General features: G+C 43.4%; 1 protein-coding gene across 3 annotated transcripts in view; it reads right to left on the bottom strand.

The window, feature by feature from the left end:
- Nucleotides 1–3,240: 3,240 nt before the first annotated feature.
- RAD51 (RAD51 recombinase) overlaps nt 3,241–18,063 on the bottom strand; it is a 35,792-nt gene continuing 20,969 nt past the window's right edge. For all 3 annotated transcript variants that reach the window (XM_054450272.2, XM_063652588.1, XM_054450273.2), the window contains 5 exons: nt 15,726–15,820; nt 6,015–6,128; nt 5,216–5,345; nt 4,871–4,992; nt 3,241–3,781 (listed from right to left, as the gene is read on the bottom strand). In XM_054450272.2, the coding sequence (XP_054306247.1) occupies nt 3,658–3,781; nt 4,871–4,992; nt 5,216–5,345; nt 6,015–6,128; nt 15,726–15,820 (585 nt within the window). In that variant the 3' untranslated portion in view covers nt 3,241–3,657. The remainder of the gene's footprint in view (nt 3,782–4,870; nt 4,993–5,215; nt 5,346–6,014; nt 6,129–15,725; nt 15,821–18,063) is intronic.

Raw genomic sequence — 18,063 nt, 5'->3', positions numbered from 1 at the left:
TAATAAAACATTCTTTTTTGGTCTAAAACCTAGATTCGGTGGGTCGAGGAATCCATCTATCTCCAGGTGATATTCCCAAAGAACAGGCAAACACAAAATTGCCCCTTACCAGAAACCCCTCCCACTAAGGGTCTCAATAATGTCCTCAGGGAAAAACAAGGTTACCCTGGTATTTCTGTCACCTGCATCCCTCGTCTCCCCCAGTACCTTTAAGGAAGCTCTGGATGGCATCCTGCACAGTGGCACTGAGAGGACTTTCAAGCAAGGCTGTAGCAGTTTGTTGTTTTTTTTTTCCTAGCCAGCTCATGTGAGACCTGTCACCAAAAGATTAAGGTGTAAATAAGAGGTTTTAAAGGTTTTTTATCTTTAGGAACACTGACTATTCTGTACAGAAAACAAACAGGGCTTGGCCCAACCACCAATAACACGAGCATTCAGAGGAAAAGGTACCTAAGCCAGACCCGGCTGAAAACTGTTCTTCCTGGCAAGGAAATCAGTGTCATAAGGACACTTAAGACCTTTTTACTATAATTTTTTTTTTTTTTTTTGAGATGGAGTCTTGTTCTGTACCCAGGCTGGAGTGCAGTGGTGCGATCTGGGCTCGCTGCAACCTCCGTCTCCTGGGTTCAAGCGATTCTTCTGCCTTAGCCTCCCAAGTAGCTGGGATTACAGGTGTGTGCCACCACACACAGCTAAGTTTTGTATATACATATTTTTTGAAACAAAGTTTCTTTCGCTCCTGTCACCCAGGCTGGAGTGCAATGGCACGATCTCGGCTCACCGCAACCTCCGCTTCCCGGGTTCAAACAATTCTCCTGCCTCAACCTCCTGAGTAACTGGGATTACCGGCATGTGCAACCACGCCCGGCTAATTTTGTAATTTTAGTAGAGATGGGGTTTCGCCATGTTGGCCATGCTGTTCTCGAACTCCTGACCTCAGGTGATCCGCCCACCTTGGCCCCCCAAAGTGCTGGGATTATAGGCATGAGCCACCTTGCCTGGCCTCCTTATATGTATTACTATCTCATAACATCATGTTGTATACCTTAAATATACAATAAATTAATGTAAAAAACAGGAAAACGTTTTGGGTGGTCACTGAGCACTTTGGGTAAGATCTGGATTGGAAGTCCTAACTAGTGAAAAGAGGTAAAGGGGGAAAAAAAGAGTCCCATACACTCCATTTGGCATCTGGCTTCCAGGGACACTGACAATGCTACTTTTCAATCTGATTTTTTTTGAGACAGGGCCTTGCTTTCTTACCCATGCTGCAGTGCAGTGGTGTGATCAGGGCTCACTTGCAGCTGCTACCTCCCGGCCTCAAGGGATCCTCCCACCTCAGTCACCGGAGTAGCTAGGGACTACAAGTGCATCCCACCATGCCCAAATAATTTTTTAATTTCTAATTTTTTTGTACAGGGTTTCACCATGTTGCCCAGGCTGACCTCAAACTCCTGATTCAAGTGATCTACCCACTTTGGCCTCCCTAAGCGTTGGGATTACAGATGTGAGCCACCGCGCCTGGCCCACTCCCTGATTTTTTTTTTTTGAGACGGAGTTTCCCTCTTGTTGCCCAGGCTGGATTGCAATGGCGCAATCTCAGCTCACCACACCCTCCGCCTCCCAAGTTCAAGCGATTCTCCTGCCTCAGCCTCCCGAGTAGCTGGGATTACAGGCATGCACCACCATGCCCAGCTAATTTTGTATTTTTAGCAAAGATGGGGTTTCTCCATGTTGAGGCTGGTCTCGAATTCCTGACCTCAGGTGATCCACCCGCCTCGACCTCCCAAAGTACTGGGATTACAGGCCTGAGCCACCAAGCCCGGCCCGATTCTTAATCCTTAAAGACAGGCCAGGCATGGTGGCTCACACCTGTGATCCCAGAACTTTGGGAGGCTGAGGTGGGCGGATTACCTGAGGTCAGGAGTTCAAGATCAGACTGGTCAAAATAGTGAAAAACTTCTCTACTGAAAATAAAAAAAATTTGTCAGGCATGGTGGCACGTGCCTGTAATCCCAGCTACTCGGGAGTCTGAGGCAGGAGAATTGCTTGAACCTGGGAGGTGAAGGTTGTAGTGAGTTGTGCCACTGCACTCCAGCCTGGGCAACAGAGCAATAGACTGTCTCAAAAAAGACTAGAACTGCTTTTAAAACAAAGCATTGTAGGGCTATATGTGGTGGTTCGTGCCTGTAATCCCAACACTTTGGGAGGCCAAGGCCGGCAGATCACTGAGATCAGGTGTTCGAGACCAGTCTGGCCAACATGGTGAAACCCCATCTCTACTAAAAATACAAATATCAGCAGGGCGTGGTGGCGGGCGCCTGTTGTCCCAGCTACATGGGAGGCTGAGGCTGGAGAATTGCTTGAACCCAGGAGGCAGAGGTTGTGGTGAGCCGAGATCGCGCCATTGCACTTCAGCCTGGGCAACAAGAGTGAAACTCCATCTCAAAAAAAAAAAAAAAAAAGGGGGGGGGGGTGCCACAAGGCAAGCCATGGTATGTCTTTCATTTATTTTCCATTAGGTTTTAAGCACAATCATCTGCAAGTGGGACTTTCCTTTCTGGTTTCAAATCTTAAAGCAACAGAAACTGATCACCCCTATACAGTGCCACAAAGATTATGGAAACCCTGTCTTGAAATAGCTTGCACTGCAATAATTGCTATAAACAGCACATTCACTACTAATAACTACTTTATTAGAAGCCTCACAATCAAATCTGTTTACTTAGCCTCTGAAATGCTTTCTTGTTTGAAACATGGTCTCACTCTGTCACCCTGGCTGGAATGCAGCGGTGCAATCTCAACTCACTGCAACTTCCACCTTCCAGGCTTAAGTGATCCTCCCACCTCAGGCTATCGAGTAGCTGGGACTACAGGCACGTGCAACAGTGTGTCCAGATTAAGTTCTGCATTTTTTGTAGAGATGGGGTTTCACCATCTTGGCCAAGCTGGACTTAAAACTCCTGGGCTCAAGCGATCCACCTGCCTTAGCCTCCCAAAGTGCTGGGATTACAGGCGCAGGACACCACACCTGGCCTGAAATGCTTAAGACTCTAGAATTATCTTGAGTTAGTCTTAGCAATAAAAGACCAAGCTGGTAGATGGTGAAGGGCTAATGGCCCAGTAGGTTTGGCACAAGACTCCATAACCAAAACCTTACACAAGATCATTCAGACAGACAACTTAAAAACCTGCTTGAGAGTTTTACTGACAGAAAAAAAGAATCTGTGCAGAGACCCATTCCCTTTGCTACATAGCTCAGGCATTTTATTTTACCATTAATTCAGAAGTGAGAGAATGGTCAGGTCTCTCCAGCTTTAGTTCTCTTGGAAACATAAGATTGTCCAGTAGACAGCTTGTTAAACCCAAGTCATTCCCAAGGCACCATGTCAAAGATACTTCATACCCCTCCTCCAAAACCAAAGAAAACACACAGAGATTAATACACTACAGAAGGCATAAACATTTTAGATTAGTTTGTGACTACTGACCTGTCTCCTGTTTACACCATCAGAAAAGCTGATACAATAGCTGTTTTCCCGGAAGCTTTATCCTGGCAGTCACAACAGGAAGAGGCCTGTAGAGAACCCCAGGGAGCAGTGCACTCTCATTAGGCTGCAGCACTTAAGGTTTTTAACAGAGGAAAAACCCAATGATTCAGTCTTTGGCATCTCCCACTCCATCTGCATTAATGGCAAACATAGCTTCAGCTTCAGGAAGACAGGGAGAGTCGTAGATTTTGCAGATTCTGGTTTCCCCTCTTCCTTTCCTCAGATACAATCTGACCCAAAGACACAGACCAAAGCACCAATTTATTATAATTAAACAATTCCGTTCCTGACTTTATAACAGAGGTGAAAATTTTTTAGACATATATTCTTCCTAGGACCCTGGGAATGTTTCTGTACTGTTTTCCTTAGTGCATTTCCAACCTGGCAGAATCCATTTTTGCCCTGGCCCCTCTCAGTGGATTGTCCATAATGAAACAAATATTAAAAAAAGAAAAATTTAGGCCGGGCATGGTGGCTCATGCCTGTAATCCCAGCACTTTGGGAGGCCGAGTCGGGCAGATCACGAGGTCAGGAGATCGAGACCATCCTGGCTAACACGGTGAAACCCCGTCTCTACTAAAAATACAAAAAAATTAGCCAGGCGTGGTGGCGGGCGCCTGTAGTCCCAGCTATTCGGGAGACTGAGGCAGGAGAATGGTGTGAACCTGGGAGGTGGAGCTTGCAGTGAGCCGAGATCGTGCCACTGCACTCCAGCCTGGGTGACACAGCGAGACTCCATCTCAAAAAAAAAAAAGAAAAGAAAAAAAAAAGAAAAAATTTTTTTTCAAGACAGCGTCCTGCTCTTTTGCCAGGCTGGAGTGCAGTGGTATGTGATCATAGCTCAATACAGCCTCGAATTCCTATTCTCAACTGATCCTCCCGCCTCAGTCTCCTGGGTAGCTAAGACTACAGGCACACGCCACCACACCAGCTACTTTTTTTTGTAGAGACAGGGACCTCACTTTGTTGCCCTTACTAGTGTCGAATTCCTGGCCTCAAGCCATCCTCTCACCTTGGCCTCCCAAAGTGTTGGGATTACCAGTGTGAGCCACTGTGCCCAGCCCAAACATTTTTTAAATAACAGGGGAGAGGCATATCAATTATTCATATTCATTCTTCCACACTTGTGGGTTTTTAATTCTTTTATGAACTAAAACATCTATACCAACCAGAGCATGTTAATTAGATTAGCAAGAGTTCCTAAGTGTCTATACAACAGTAGCTTTAACAGGGCTTAAATGAAAATGTTATATCTTCATGTCTGCTTCACAGTTAACATGACATTCTGAAAAGAAGAACTGATCCCATCAACACCTTACCTGGTTGTTGACGCATGGGCGATGATATTTCCTCCAATAGGTTTTTTGGGATCAGCAGCAAACATCGCTGCTCCATCCACTTGAGCTACCACCTGATTAGTGATTACCACTGCTACACCAAACTGATGGGGAAAGGATAAATGTCAATTTTGTGGCCACAGACACTCCAAAAGCCTTAATGCTGCCACCACTTTCCCCCACAAAGTAACGAATAACTAATGTCTCTCTTCTTCCTTTTCTAAGAGCTTGATGATCTCAGGCACTGATGTCTTAGCCTCCTAGCAAGGCTCCTGGAATTCATAGCCACTGAAAGTAGGCATTCTCTGTCCCTATCCCACAACTTACCTCATCAGCGAGTCGCAGAAGCATCCGCAGAAACCTGGCCAAGTGCATCTGCCTGGCTGAAAGCTCACCTCGACCTGAGTAGTCTGTTCTGTAAAGGGCGGTGGCACTATCTACAATAAGCAGTGCATACCTACAGGAAACAAGGATTCTGTGAAGCCTATTTCTAGCCTGTGTCAGATTCTGCTCCTTTCCTTACCACCCTAAAATCTCATATTCATAGTTTTTCTTGTATATAGATATTTTTTTTTTTTGAAATGGAGTCTAGCTCTGTCGCCCAGGCTGGAGTGCAGTGGGGCAATCTTGGCTCACTGCAAGCTCTGCCTCCCGGGTTCACTCCATTCTCCTGCTTCAGCCTCCAGAGTAGCTGGGACTACAGGCGCCCACCACCACACCCAGCTAATTTTTTTGTATTTTTTCAGTAAAGATGGGGATTCATCGTGTTAGCCAGGATGTTCTCGATCTCCTGACCTTGTGATCCGCCTGCTTGGCCTCCCAAAGTGCTGGGATTACAGGCGTGAGCTACCACGCCCAGCCTGTATATAGATGTTTTATTAAAATATCTGCACAGCACTAACATCTGAGGCACCGTTTAACAAGATTTCCAGCAAGTTCAAGTAGATTATGGTTTCATTTTTAATAGTGACTTGACCTAAACTACAAAGCAAGAGTGTCAACACAGGAATCATACTTAAACCTCCTCATTTGTAATTCAAACTACTATCAATCTAGCCAAATAGCCATTACAAGATTCAGGGAAGGACTCTAAGAACATATTTGGTGTCTTATACTGAGCACATACCTAGATTCTACCATCATGGCTGATGCTTGATAAAGGAGCTGGGTCTGGTGGTCTGTGTTGAACGCTCGAGCATATGCTACATTATCCAGGACATCACTGCCAGAGAGACCATACCTATGAGAGAGGAGAGAACATTTTTAGGCTGCACACAGAACTCAGGCAGATGAGCAATTCATTTCTGACACTTAAATTACCTGAATAGGTAGGAAGAAGTGGTACTGACAGTAGTTTCAGGGCCAAAGAATGTAATTCCCTTTCTATTAAGAAGTTCAGGCAAACTATAAGCAGAGAGATGATAGCACCCAACTACTCTGGAGCTCTACCTGGCAAGTCTTCAGGATAAATCAAATCCATTCTTTTTTTTCTTTGAGACGGAGTCTTGCTCTGTCACCCAGTCTGGAGTGCAGTGGTGTGATCTCATTGCAACCTCCACCTCCTGGGTTCACACGATTCTCCTGCCTCAGCCTCCCGAGTAGCTGGGATTACAGGCGTGCAGCACCATGCATGGCTAATATTTTTATCTTTAGTAGAGACAGGGTTTCACCATATTGATCAGGCTGGTCTTGACCTCCTGACCTCATAATCCGCCCACCTTGGCCTCCCAAAATACTGGGACTACAGGCATGAGCCACCCCACCCAACCTAAATCAAACCTATTCTTTGAGGGCCAGGTGCGGTGGCTCACACCTGTAATCTTAGCACTTTGGGATGCCGAGGCAGGTGGATCACCTGAGGTCAGGAGTTGGAGACCAGCCTGGTCAACATGGCAAAACCCCATCTCTACTAAAAATACAAAAATTAGCCGGGCGTGGTGGCAGGCACCTGTAATCCCAGCTACTTGGGAGGCCGAGGCAGGAGAATCGCTTGAACCCGGGAGACAGAAGTTGCAGTGAGTCGAGATCATACCATTGCACACCAGACTGGGCAACAGAGTGAGATTCCATCTCAAAAAAAAAAAAGAGAATGTTTACATAAAACCCAGTGTGCTATGATTATGTTCTAGGTTCACGATTCTGTCATGAGGATAAACAGATGGCATTAGGATAGAGTTACACCTTACGATCCTGACCAAATAAAACAAGAATGAAGAGATATAAGTTTTCTCTATTTAGATCATGAATGTATGGTGAAAAAAAAAAAAAGATCTAACAGGTGTAAGTACTTTACCGCACAAGTCTTCTAGTTCTGCCTCAAGAAACACTGATATGGCTGGGCGTGGTGGCTCACACCTGTAATCTCAGCAATTTGGGAGGCTGATGTGGGCAGATCACTTGAGACCAGGAGTTTGAGACCAGCCTGGACTACATGGTGAAACACCATCTCTACTAAAAATACAAAATGTAGCCCGGTGTGGTTGCAGGCGCCTATAATCCCTGCTTCTCAGCTACTTGGGAGGCTGAAGCAGGAGAATCGCTTGAACCCGGGAGGCAGAGATTGCAGTGAGCCGAGATCGCGCCACTGCACTCCATCCTGGGTGACAGAGCAAGACTCTGTCTCAAAAACAAACAAACAAACAAACGAACAAAAAAATACACTGATATAATCTACTATCAGAAAGGGAGAAAAGGCTGGGCACGGTGGCTCATGCTTGTAATCTCAGCACTTTGGGAGGCTGAGTGGGGAGGATTGCTTGAGCTCAGGAGTTTGAGACCAGCCTGGGCAACATGGCAAAATCCTGTCTCTATTTATAAAATTTTTAAAAAATTAAAAATTAAAAAAGGGAGACTATCTATTTGCTATAAAAACAGAGAAGGTTTACCAGAATAAAGAGTTATCCTAGCTTTTCTCTCAGTGGCGCTCACAAAAAAAGCTATGGGAACCTCTGTGCTTAGGCTCCAGAAGCAGGACATGGAATTCCCACAGCTTGGGACAAGTTGGCTGGAAATACCATCCTCTTTTTTTTTTTTTTTTTTTTGAGACAGAGTCTCGCTCTGTCGCCCAGGCTGGAGTGCAGTGGCGCGATCTCGGCTCACTGCAAGTTCCACCTCCCAGGTTCACGCCATTCTCCTGCCTCAGCCTCCTGAGTAGCTGGGACTACAGGCACCCGCTACCAAGCCTGGCTAATTTTTTTTATTTTTAGTAGAGACAGGGTTTCACCATGTTAGCCAGGATGGTCTCGATCTCCTGACCTTGTGATCCACCCGCCTCGGCCTCCCAAAGTGCTGGGATTACAGGCGTGAGCCACCACGCCTGGCCATAGCATCCTCTTTCATAGTGTTTCTTGAACTTCCTTAAAGATAATAACCTGGAACACCTGTTAGAAAACAAATTCCTGGGCAGGCTGTGGTGACTCATGCCTGTAATCTCAGCACCTTGGGAGGCCATGGCAGGTGGATCACTTGAGGTCAGGAGTTCGAGACTAGCCTTGCCAATAAGGCGAAACCCCGTCTCTACTAAAAAAAATACAAAAATTAGATGGGTGTGGCAGTGCACGCCTGTAATCCCAGGTACTTGGGAGGCTGAGGCAGGAGAATCGCTTGAACCTGAGAGGCAGAGGTTGCAGTGAGCCAATATCACACCATTGTACTCCAGCCTGGCAGCCTGGGCAACAAGAGTGAAACTCCGTCTCAAAAAAAAAAAAAAAAAAAATTCCTGGGCCTAACCTAGACTCAATGAATTATAATTATCAGGGAAGAGTCTGGTAATTTGTATATTTAACAAATACCTCAGGTTATTCTTAACATATAAGTTTGAAAAACTAAGCTCATCTCAAAGGAGTTCTGTCATTCTTTCACAGTACTTCAGACTTTCAAGAAAGGCTAGCAATTGTGGTCATGATTTTCAAACTTTAGCAAGCATCGGATTACCTAGAGAGCCTGCATTTTTTTTGTTTTGTTTTGTTTTGTTTTTTTGAGATGGAGTCTCACTCTGTCGCCCAGTCTGGAGTACAGTGGCACGATCTTGGCTCACTGCAACCTCCGCCTTCTGGGTTCAAGTGATTCTCCTGCCTCAGCCTCCCGAGTAGCTGGGATTATAGGTGCCCGCTAACATGCCCAGTTAGTTTTTGTATTTGTAGTAGAGACAGGGTTTCACCATGTTGGCCAGGCTGTTCTCAAACTCCTGACCTCAGGTGATCCACTCCCTTGGCCTCCCAAAGTGTTGGGATTACAGGCGTGAGCCACGGTGCCTGGCCCTGGAGAGCTTGTTAAAACAGGTTGCTAGCCTGAGTATCTGATTGTTTCTGATTCAGTAGATCTGAAGTCCCATCAGACAATTTGCATTTCTAACAAGTTCTCAAGTAATGGTAATGCTGTTGTTCTGGGGACCATGTTCTGGGAACCCCAGAGCTACAGTAACATGAATGTGGGCTAATATTCTTCAACAGGGCATGGCAAAAATTAATCAGTAAGGGCTCTTTTGTTGTGAATGAAAGAGGGCTATTTTTATTAGCTTAAGGAGGCCTTGTGACATTCTCAGAAATATTATTCAATTATAAAATTTTTTCTTGATAAAGAGACCTGATTAAAACAAATTAATGAAATTTCTATGTAAACATATTTTTCAGCGAGGCACAGTCACTTATGCCTGCCTGTAATCTCAGCACTTTGGGAGGCCGAGGAGGGAGAATCACTCCAGGCCAAGAGTTTGAGACCAGCCTGGGCAACACAGCGAGACCTCATCTCTACAAAAATAAGAAATAGGCCAGGCACGGTGGCTCACGCCTATAATCCCAGCACTTTGGGAGGCCGAGGTGGGCGGATCACAAGGTCAGGAGATCGAGACAATCCTGGCTAACACAGTGAAACCTCGCCTCTACTAAAAAATACAAAAAAATTAGCCGGGTGTGGTGGTGGAAGCCTGGAGTCCCAGCTACTTGGGAGGCTGAGGCAGGAGAATGGCGTGAACCCAGGAGGCGGAGTTTGCAGTGAGCCGAGATCGCACCACTGCACTCCAGCCTGGGCGACAGAGTGAGACTCCGTCTCAAAAAAAAAAAAAAAAAAGAAATAAAAAAATTAGCTGGGCTTGGTGGTGTGTGCCTGTAATCCCAGCTACACTGAGGAGGGGGGACTGCTTGAGCCCTGGAGTTAGAAGCTGCAGTGAGCTATGATTGCACCATTGCATTCTAGTGGGGGCAGAGTGAGACCCATCTCTAAAAAAACAAACAAAAAAAATATTTTTTGTGAGCAAAATATTCATTAACAAATCCTGAATGCATTGCTCTATTGCTTGGGCATCCAGTAGGTGACCAAATCAAAGTTCTTGTCCTCATAGCCTATATTCTACTAGGTCATCTATCCTATCTGAATACTTATTTATGTTACAAGAGAATGTTTTAGTGACTCTGTCCAAAAGATAATCCTTAAACTACTAAAACAGTATACTTAAAAGTATGAAAGCTATACAGGATTGCCAAAACATTTTGAGAGGGAAGACACAATTAAGTATATACATCCTCAGAAAACTAAGATCAGGCTGCAAAAGAGTAATTCCTTTTCCTTCATAGGAATTTTGTAGGCAGAGACAAAAAGCTGCAATTACCATTCCAACCTAATTTTATGCTTCAGTGATATACATTCAATAGGCTGCATCCTCAAATTATAAGCTGGGAAAGATAATTTGATTATAAAACGAGAGAGAATATTCTCAACTTATTTAGGCAGGTTCCAACTTGAGTCTGACATCTCAGCAGACAATTAAATTGTTTTATCACTGGGTTTCCATAAAATGTGTGGCAGGGACTAAATTACCACATTTGACTCTAGACAAAGGAAAAGAAGTAAAACAATTTTGAGGATGTATTTAAAAACTTTATTTGATATAGAAACTTACAAACTCTTTACGAGCTTTACTCAGGTATAATTAAGATAACTCAAAAATGACCTGCTGTAAGTATAAAATTCACTGAAAGCTTTAGTGAATTTGCAGAGTTGTATAACCATGAACACAATCCAGTTTTAGAACATTTTCATCACCGCTAAAAAATCTCTCAACTTCATTCACAGTTATTCCTCATTCCTATCGCCAGTAACCACAATTCTTCTATCCCTTAGATTATCCTCTTCTGGAAATTTCATATAAATGGAATCATACATTATGTGGTCTTTTGTGTTTAACTTCTATCATTTAGCATATTTGAAACCTCATCCATGTTGTTAACACGTATCAGTACTTAAGTTCTTTTTTATTGCTGAAGAGTATCCCATTGTATGGAGAAAACACATTTTGTTTATTCATTTACCAGCTGATGGACATTTTGGGCTATTATAATGATACTATAAACATTATCATACAAGTCTCTGTACAGACATGTTTTTATTTCTCTTGGGGTATATAACTAGAGTGAAATTGCTGCATCATATGGTAAATTTATATTTAACTTTTTAAGAAGCCACCTATTTTGCAAAGAGACCACCATTGTATATTGTCACCAGCAGTATAAGAGGGTTCCAGTTTCTCTACATCCTCCCAGTATTTGTTACCATCTTTTTAATTATAGCCTTCACAGTGGGTGTGAAGTGGTAGCTCACCATGGTTTCAATTTGCATTTTCCTGATGACTAATGATGTTGAGCATCTTTTTATGTGCTCATCAACCATTTGTAAATCCTCTTTGGAGAGATGTCTATTCAAATCCTTTGCCCATTTAAACAACTGGGTTATCTTTTTATTGTTGGGTTACAATAGTTCTTTATATATTCTGGATACTAGACCCTTTATCAGATACGTGATTTGCAAATATTTTCTCACATTCTTTGGGTTATCTTTTCACTTGCTTCATAGTGTCCTTTGAAGCACAAAAGTTTTTAATTTCGATGAAGTGAAAGCTAACTCTATTATCAATTTATTCTTTCATGGACTGTGTGTTTGGTGTTGTAGCTAATAAATCTTTGCCTACCCCAAGGTCACTAAGATTTTCTCCCATGTTCTCTCTGAAAAATTATAGTTAGGCTCTTATTTAGGACAATCACCCTTATAAAAACAGTATTGTAAAACATACACATATAACATTAAATTGAGCATTTTAACTATTTTAAAGTATACAGTTCAGGTACATTAAGGACATTCATGCTGCTGTGCAACCATCACCACTATTCATCTCCAGAGCTTTTTCATCATCCCAAACTGAAACTGTACCATTAAACAATAACTCCCCAGTCTCCCTACCCCCAGAAAACCACCATTCTACTTTGTTTCTTTGATTTTGAAGTATCACATATTAGTGGAATCAGACAGTTTTTGTCCTTCCCCCCCGCCCCACCAAGTTTCGCTCTTGTTGCCCAGGCTATAGTGCAATGGCATGATCTTGGCACACTGCAACCTCCACCTCCCAGGTTCAAGCGATTCTCCTGCCTCAGCCGCCAGAGTAGCTGGGATTACAGGTGTGTGCCACCACGCCTGGCTAATTTTTTGTATTTTTAGTAGTGACGGGGATTCACCATGTTGGCCAGGCTGGTCTCAAACTCCTGACCTAAGGTGATCCACCTGCCTCAGCCTCCCAAAGTGCTGGGATTACAGGCATAAGCCACCACGCCTGGCCTCAGTTTTTGTCCTTTTGTGACTAACTTATTTCACTTAGCATAATGCCCTGAAGGTTAGTGGATATTAATAGCATGTGTCAGAATTTCCTTTTTATCTGCAGGACTAGGTCTAAGAAAAAAAATTTGTTTTCTTCCTTTTAAGGCTAAAATAATATTTCATTGTGTGTATATACCACATTTTATCTATTCATTTGTCAATGGACATTGGGTTATTTCCAAAGCTATTGTGAGTAATGCTGCTATGAACATCGCTGTCCAAGTATCTGAGTTCCTGTTTTCAATTCTTTACATAGCTGGAAATGGAACTGCTGGATCACATGGTCATTCTGTGTTTAGTTTTTTGAGGAATGACCACACTGTTATCTATTTTAATTTTTATGTGTGGTGTATAATAAGGGTCTAAAGTTATTGTTTTGCATTTGGAAATTAATCTACATCAGCACCGTTTATTGAAAAGGCCATTTTTTCCCTCATTAAATTGCCTTGTCAGCCAGGTATAGTGGCTCACATCTGTAATCCTAACACTTTGGGAGGCTGAGTAGGGATGATCACCTGAGGCCAGGAGTTCAAGACCAGCCTGGGCAACACATCGAGACCACGTGTATTTGTAAAAAATTTTAAATTTTAAAAAAACTGCCTGTTACCTTTGTCAAAAATGAAGTGACCATAAAGGTTTCATTTCCGAACTCTCCATATTTATCCATATGCCATCACCATATTGTCTTGGTTACTGTAGCTTTATAATAAGAATTTAAACCAAAAAGTCTAAGACCTCAAATTTTCTTTTTTTTCCAGACATTTTGGCTATTCTGGGTCCTTTGCATTTCCATGTTATGTTCCATAAATGTTATGATTACTTTGTAAATTTCTGCAAAAAAAGCTTGCTGGAATTTTGATAAGGATTGGGTTGAATCTATAGATAAAATCTGAGGAGAACTGCCTTTTCTTGAGATAGAGTCTCGCTTTGTCACCCAGGCTGGAGTGCAGTGGTGCAATCTCAGATCACTGCAACCTCTGCCTGCCTGGTTCAAGTGATTCTCCTTCCTCACCCTCCCAAATAGCTCAGACTACAGGCAGTGTGCCACCATGCCTGGCTAATTTTTGTATTTTTAGTAGAGACAGGGTTTTGCCATGCTGGCCAGACTGGTCTCGAACTCCTGACCTCAGGTGATACGCCCACCTTGGCCTCCCAAAGTGTTGGGATTACAGACAGGTGTGCGCCACAGTACCGGGCCAAGAATGCCATTTTAGTAATATTGAGTTTTCCCATCCATGACGTGGAATGCTTCCCTTTATGTAAATCTTCAATTTTTCTCAGCAATGTTTCAGAGTTTTTGCTGTACAAATCTTACATTTCTTTTGTTAAATTTATTCCTAAGTATTTTATTCTTTTTCTTGCTACTGTGAATGAAGTTTTTTTTTCAAGTTTTACTTTTGAATTGTTATTGTCTAGTATATAGAAATACAATGGATTTTTGTATATTGATATTGTATTCTGCAACTTTGCTGAACAGTTTATTTAGTTCTAGTTTTTCTTGTGGGTGGATTCCTTAGGATTTTCTACATATGGCACCGTGTCATCAGCAAATAGTTTTCCTTCTTCCATTCCAATCTGGATGCCGTTTATTTCATTTGCTTGTCTGACTACACTGCCTACAATCTTTGGTACATTGCTGAATGTAAATAGTGAAAGTGGGCATCCTTGCCTTGTTATTGACTTTAGGGGGAAAAGCATTCAGAATTTCACCATGAAGGCCGGGTGCAGTGGCTCACACCTGTAATCCCAGCACTTTTGGGAGGCCAAGGCAGGCAGATCACTTGAGGTCAAAAGTTTGAAACCAGCCTGGCCAACATGGAGAAACCCTGTCTCTTCTAAAAATACAAAAATTAGCCAGGCTAATTTTTGGCTGAGGCCGGAGAGTCACTTGAACCCGAGAGGTGGAAGTTGCAGTGAGCCGAAATAGCACCACTGCATTCCAGCCTGGGTAACAGAGCACCATTTAGTATGATGCTACCTGTAGGTTTTTCACAGATGCCCTTTAGCAGTGCCTCTGATACATGTTATATTCATTATTGAGAGTGAGATATTGAAGCCTGTATCCATTACTGAAAATGAAAAACTGGTCCCTTACTATTATTGATGAGTTGTCTATTTTCCCCTTTAATTCAGTTTTTGTTTTGTGTATTTTGGGGCTTTGTTGTTAGGCGTGTGTGTATCTTTACAACTGTTATATCTTCCTGACAAACAGTTTGTCATTATATACAAATGTTCCTCTTTGTATATAATGTATCTTTTTTTTTTTTTTGAGACGGATTCTTGCTCTGTCGCCCAGGCTGGAGTGCATTGGCGCGATCTCAGCTCACTGCAAGCTCCGCCTCCCGGGTTCACGCCATTCTCCTGCCTCAGCCTCCCGAGTAGCTGGGACTACAGGCACCCGTCACCACACCCGGCTAATTTTTTGTATTTTTGGTAGAGACGAGGTTTCACTGTGTTAGCCAGGATGGTTTCGATCTCCTGACCTCGTGATCCACCCGCTTCAGCCTCCCAAAGTATTGGGATTACAGGCGTGAGCCACAGCGCCCAGCCAATGTGTCTGTCTTAAAGTGTACTTTGTCTGATATTAGTATAGCCATGCAATGTCTCTTATGGTTACTATTTGCATGCAATATCTTTTTCCATTCTTTTACTTTCTAAAGGGTTTCTCTGGAAGAAAACATATAGTTGGATTTTTTTTTTTTAATCCAGTCTGACAGCAACTCTAAAGAATGCCTTTTTCTGGCCGGGTGCGGTGGCTCACACCTGTAATCCCAGCACTTTGGGAAGTCAAGGCAGGTGGATCACCTGAGGTCAGGAGTCTGAGGCCAGCCTGGCCAATATGGTGAAACCCCATCTCTACTAAAAATACAAAAAATTAGCTGGGTGTGGTGGTGTGCGCCTGTAATCCCAGCTACTAGGAAGGCTGAGGTGGGAGAGTTGCTTGAACCTGGCAGGCGGAGGTTGCAGTGACCTGAGATTACGCCACTGCACTCTAGCCGGGGTGACAAGAGCAAGACTCCATCTGAAAAAAAAAAAAAGAATGCCTTTTTCTACTAAGGAAGTCATTCTTTTGAACCACACATACAACTTTGGGAAATGGGGTTATAGAAGAAACATTCTTCAGCCAAACTAACCCTGGCAATCACTACATTGGTAAGTGTAGCCATAGTCTCTCTTATCTAAACCAGTAACCTACCTCTCAGCCACTGCCAGCAGCCGTTCTGGCCTAAAGGTACCCTCGGTGTCAATGTACATGGCCTTTCCTTCACCTCCACCCCGGTCAATGGGAAGCTATAGAGAACAAAAACAACAGTAGAAATGAACACTGTATTTCTGATACAGCTGACCAAGCTCCTCATGACATCTTTATAATTCCTCCAAGGCAAAGGGAAAAAAACATTTAAAAATGACAGTGGTAGGGAGGAGGCATTCCCTTCTGATATTAATAGAAATACAGCTAGAAAAATATGTAAAGCTGATTGTGTCTCAGTACATACAGCTAGTCCTGTCAGAACTGGACTGCTTAGAAATATAGCCCAAAGTAGGTAATAAAATTCTTTTCTTTTTTTTTTTTCTTGTGATAGTCTCACTCTGTCGCCCAGGCTGGAGTGCAGTGGTGTTATCTCGGTTCACTGCAACCTCCACCTCCTGGGTTCAAGCAACTCTCCTGCCTCAGCCTCCTGAGTTGTTGAGATTAAAGGCACATGCCACCACACCCAGCTAATTTTTGTATTTTTAGTAGAAACAGGGTTTCACCAAGTTGGCTAGGCTGGTCTTGAACTCCTGACCTCAGGTGATCTGCCTGCCTTGGCCTCCCAGAGTGCTGGGATTATAGGCATGAGCCACTGTGCCTGGCCTTTTTTTGTTTTGGAGACAGGATCTCACTCTGCCGCCCAGGCTGGAGTGCAGTGGTGCAATCTTGGCTCACTGCAACCTCTGCCTTCCGGGCTCTGGTGATCCTCCCATCTCAGTCTCCCAAATAGCTGAGACCATAGGTGTGCACCGCCACACCCGATTAAATTTTTTTGTAGATAGGGTTTTGCCATATTGCCCAGGCTGGTCTTGAACTCCTGGACTCAAGTGATCTGCCTGCCTCAGACTCTTAAAGTGCTGGGATTACAGGCGTGAGCCACCACACCTGGCCAGTAATAAAATTCTATAACTGCATACTAATACAAGACTGATCAATTCAAAAGTACAGAAACTTGGAAGACCATTTACCTTAGCTTTAATCAATAATGGGCCATGATCCAAAGCCCAGTTAATTTTAGCATGTCTAGATCAAACTTATACTTCACTTTATTGAGCAGTTCATTCTTCAGGGGTACTAAAGGGACTAGTCAATGCCCTCAGAGTGTCCATAGCAAATTTCAAGTGTGAGCAAGAAAGAAGAAAAAAACATATTTACTCCAATAGTATAAACAAGATGTTTAAAATGAACAATTGGAGAAAACAGAAAAATAAGTAGAAAGAATTTTAAAAAGAAAACAAAAAGGAAAGAAAAGAGAAGTAAATGAAATGCCATGAAAACTGTCTTATGAGCCACTCAAGGAAATCTCTGCTTTAGACTACCCATTCCATACCAGATACCTTTGAATTTTTCTACAAAGTTTAAGTGAATGATGCTAAAGGGTAATTTCTATTCTAGAAATCTACTTTGGAGTCATAATTCACATTTAAATTATGAGGAAAATCCTTTAGAACATTTTATGTTAAAGGCCTAGTAGAACCCAATTTTTTCTTTCTTTTTTTTCTGAGACGGAGTTTCGCTCTTGTTGCCCAGGCTGGAGTGCAATGGCACCATCTTGCCTCACCACAACCTCTGCCTCCCAGGTTCAAGGGATTCTCCTCCCTCAGCCTCCCAAGTAGCTGGGATTTCAGGCATGCACCACCACGCCCGGCTAATTTTGCATTTTTTAGTAAAGATGGGGTTTCTCCACGTTGGTCAGGCTGGTCTTGAACTCCTAACCTAAGGTGATTCACCCTCCTTGGCCTCCCAAAGTGCTGGGAGGCGTGAGCCACTGCACCCAGCCCAAATTTTCTTTCTTATCTTTGAGAATTTTTTTTCGAAATTACAAAACAACTATATGCCTATATTAAAAACCCAAACAATATAGAAGTAGAGGGCCAGAGGCCGGGCGCAGTGGCTCACGCCTGTAATCCCAGCACTTTGGGAGGCTGAGGCGGGTGGATCACGAGGTCAGGAGATCGAGACCATCCTGGCTAACATGGTAAAACCTTGTCTCTATTAAAAATACAAAAAATTAGCCGGGCGTGGTGGCGGGCACCTGTAGTCCCAACTACTTGGGAGGCTGAGGCAGGAGAATGGTGTGAACCTGGGAGGCGGAGCTTGCAGTAAGCCAAGATTGTGCCATTACACTCCAGCCTGGGTGACAGAGCGAGATTCCGTCTCAAAAAAAAAAAAAAAAAAGAAGTAGATGGCCAGGCGTGGGGGCTCACACCTGTAATCCCAGCGAGTGGATCACCTGAGGTCAGGAGTTCGAGACCAGCCTGGCCAAAATGGTGAAACCCTG

Source organism: Pongo pygmaeus, chromosome 16 (assembly GCF_028885625.2).
Source record: "Pongo pygmaeus isolate AG05252 chromosome 16, NHGRI_mPonPyg2-v2.0_pri, whole genome shotgun sequence".
NCBI lineage: Eukaryota > Metazoa > Chordata > Mammalia > Primates > Hominidae > Pongo > Pongo pygmaeus.
This window is presented reverse-complemented; position numbering and strand designations above follow the sequence as displayed.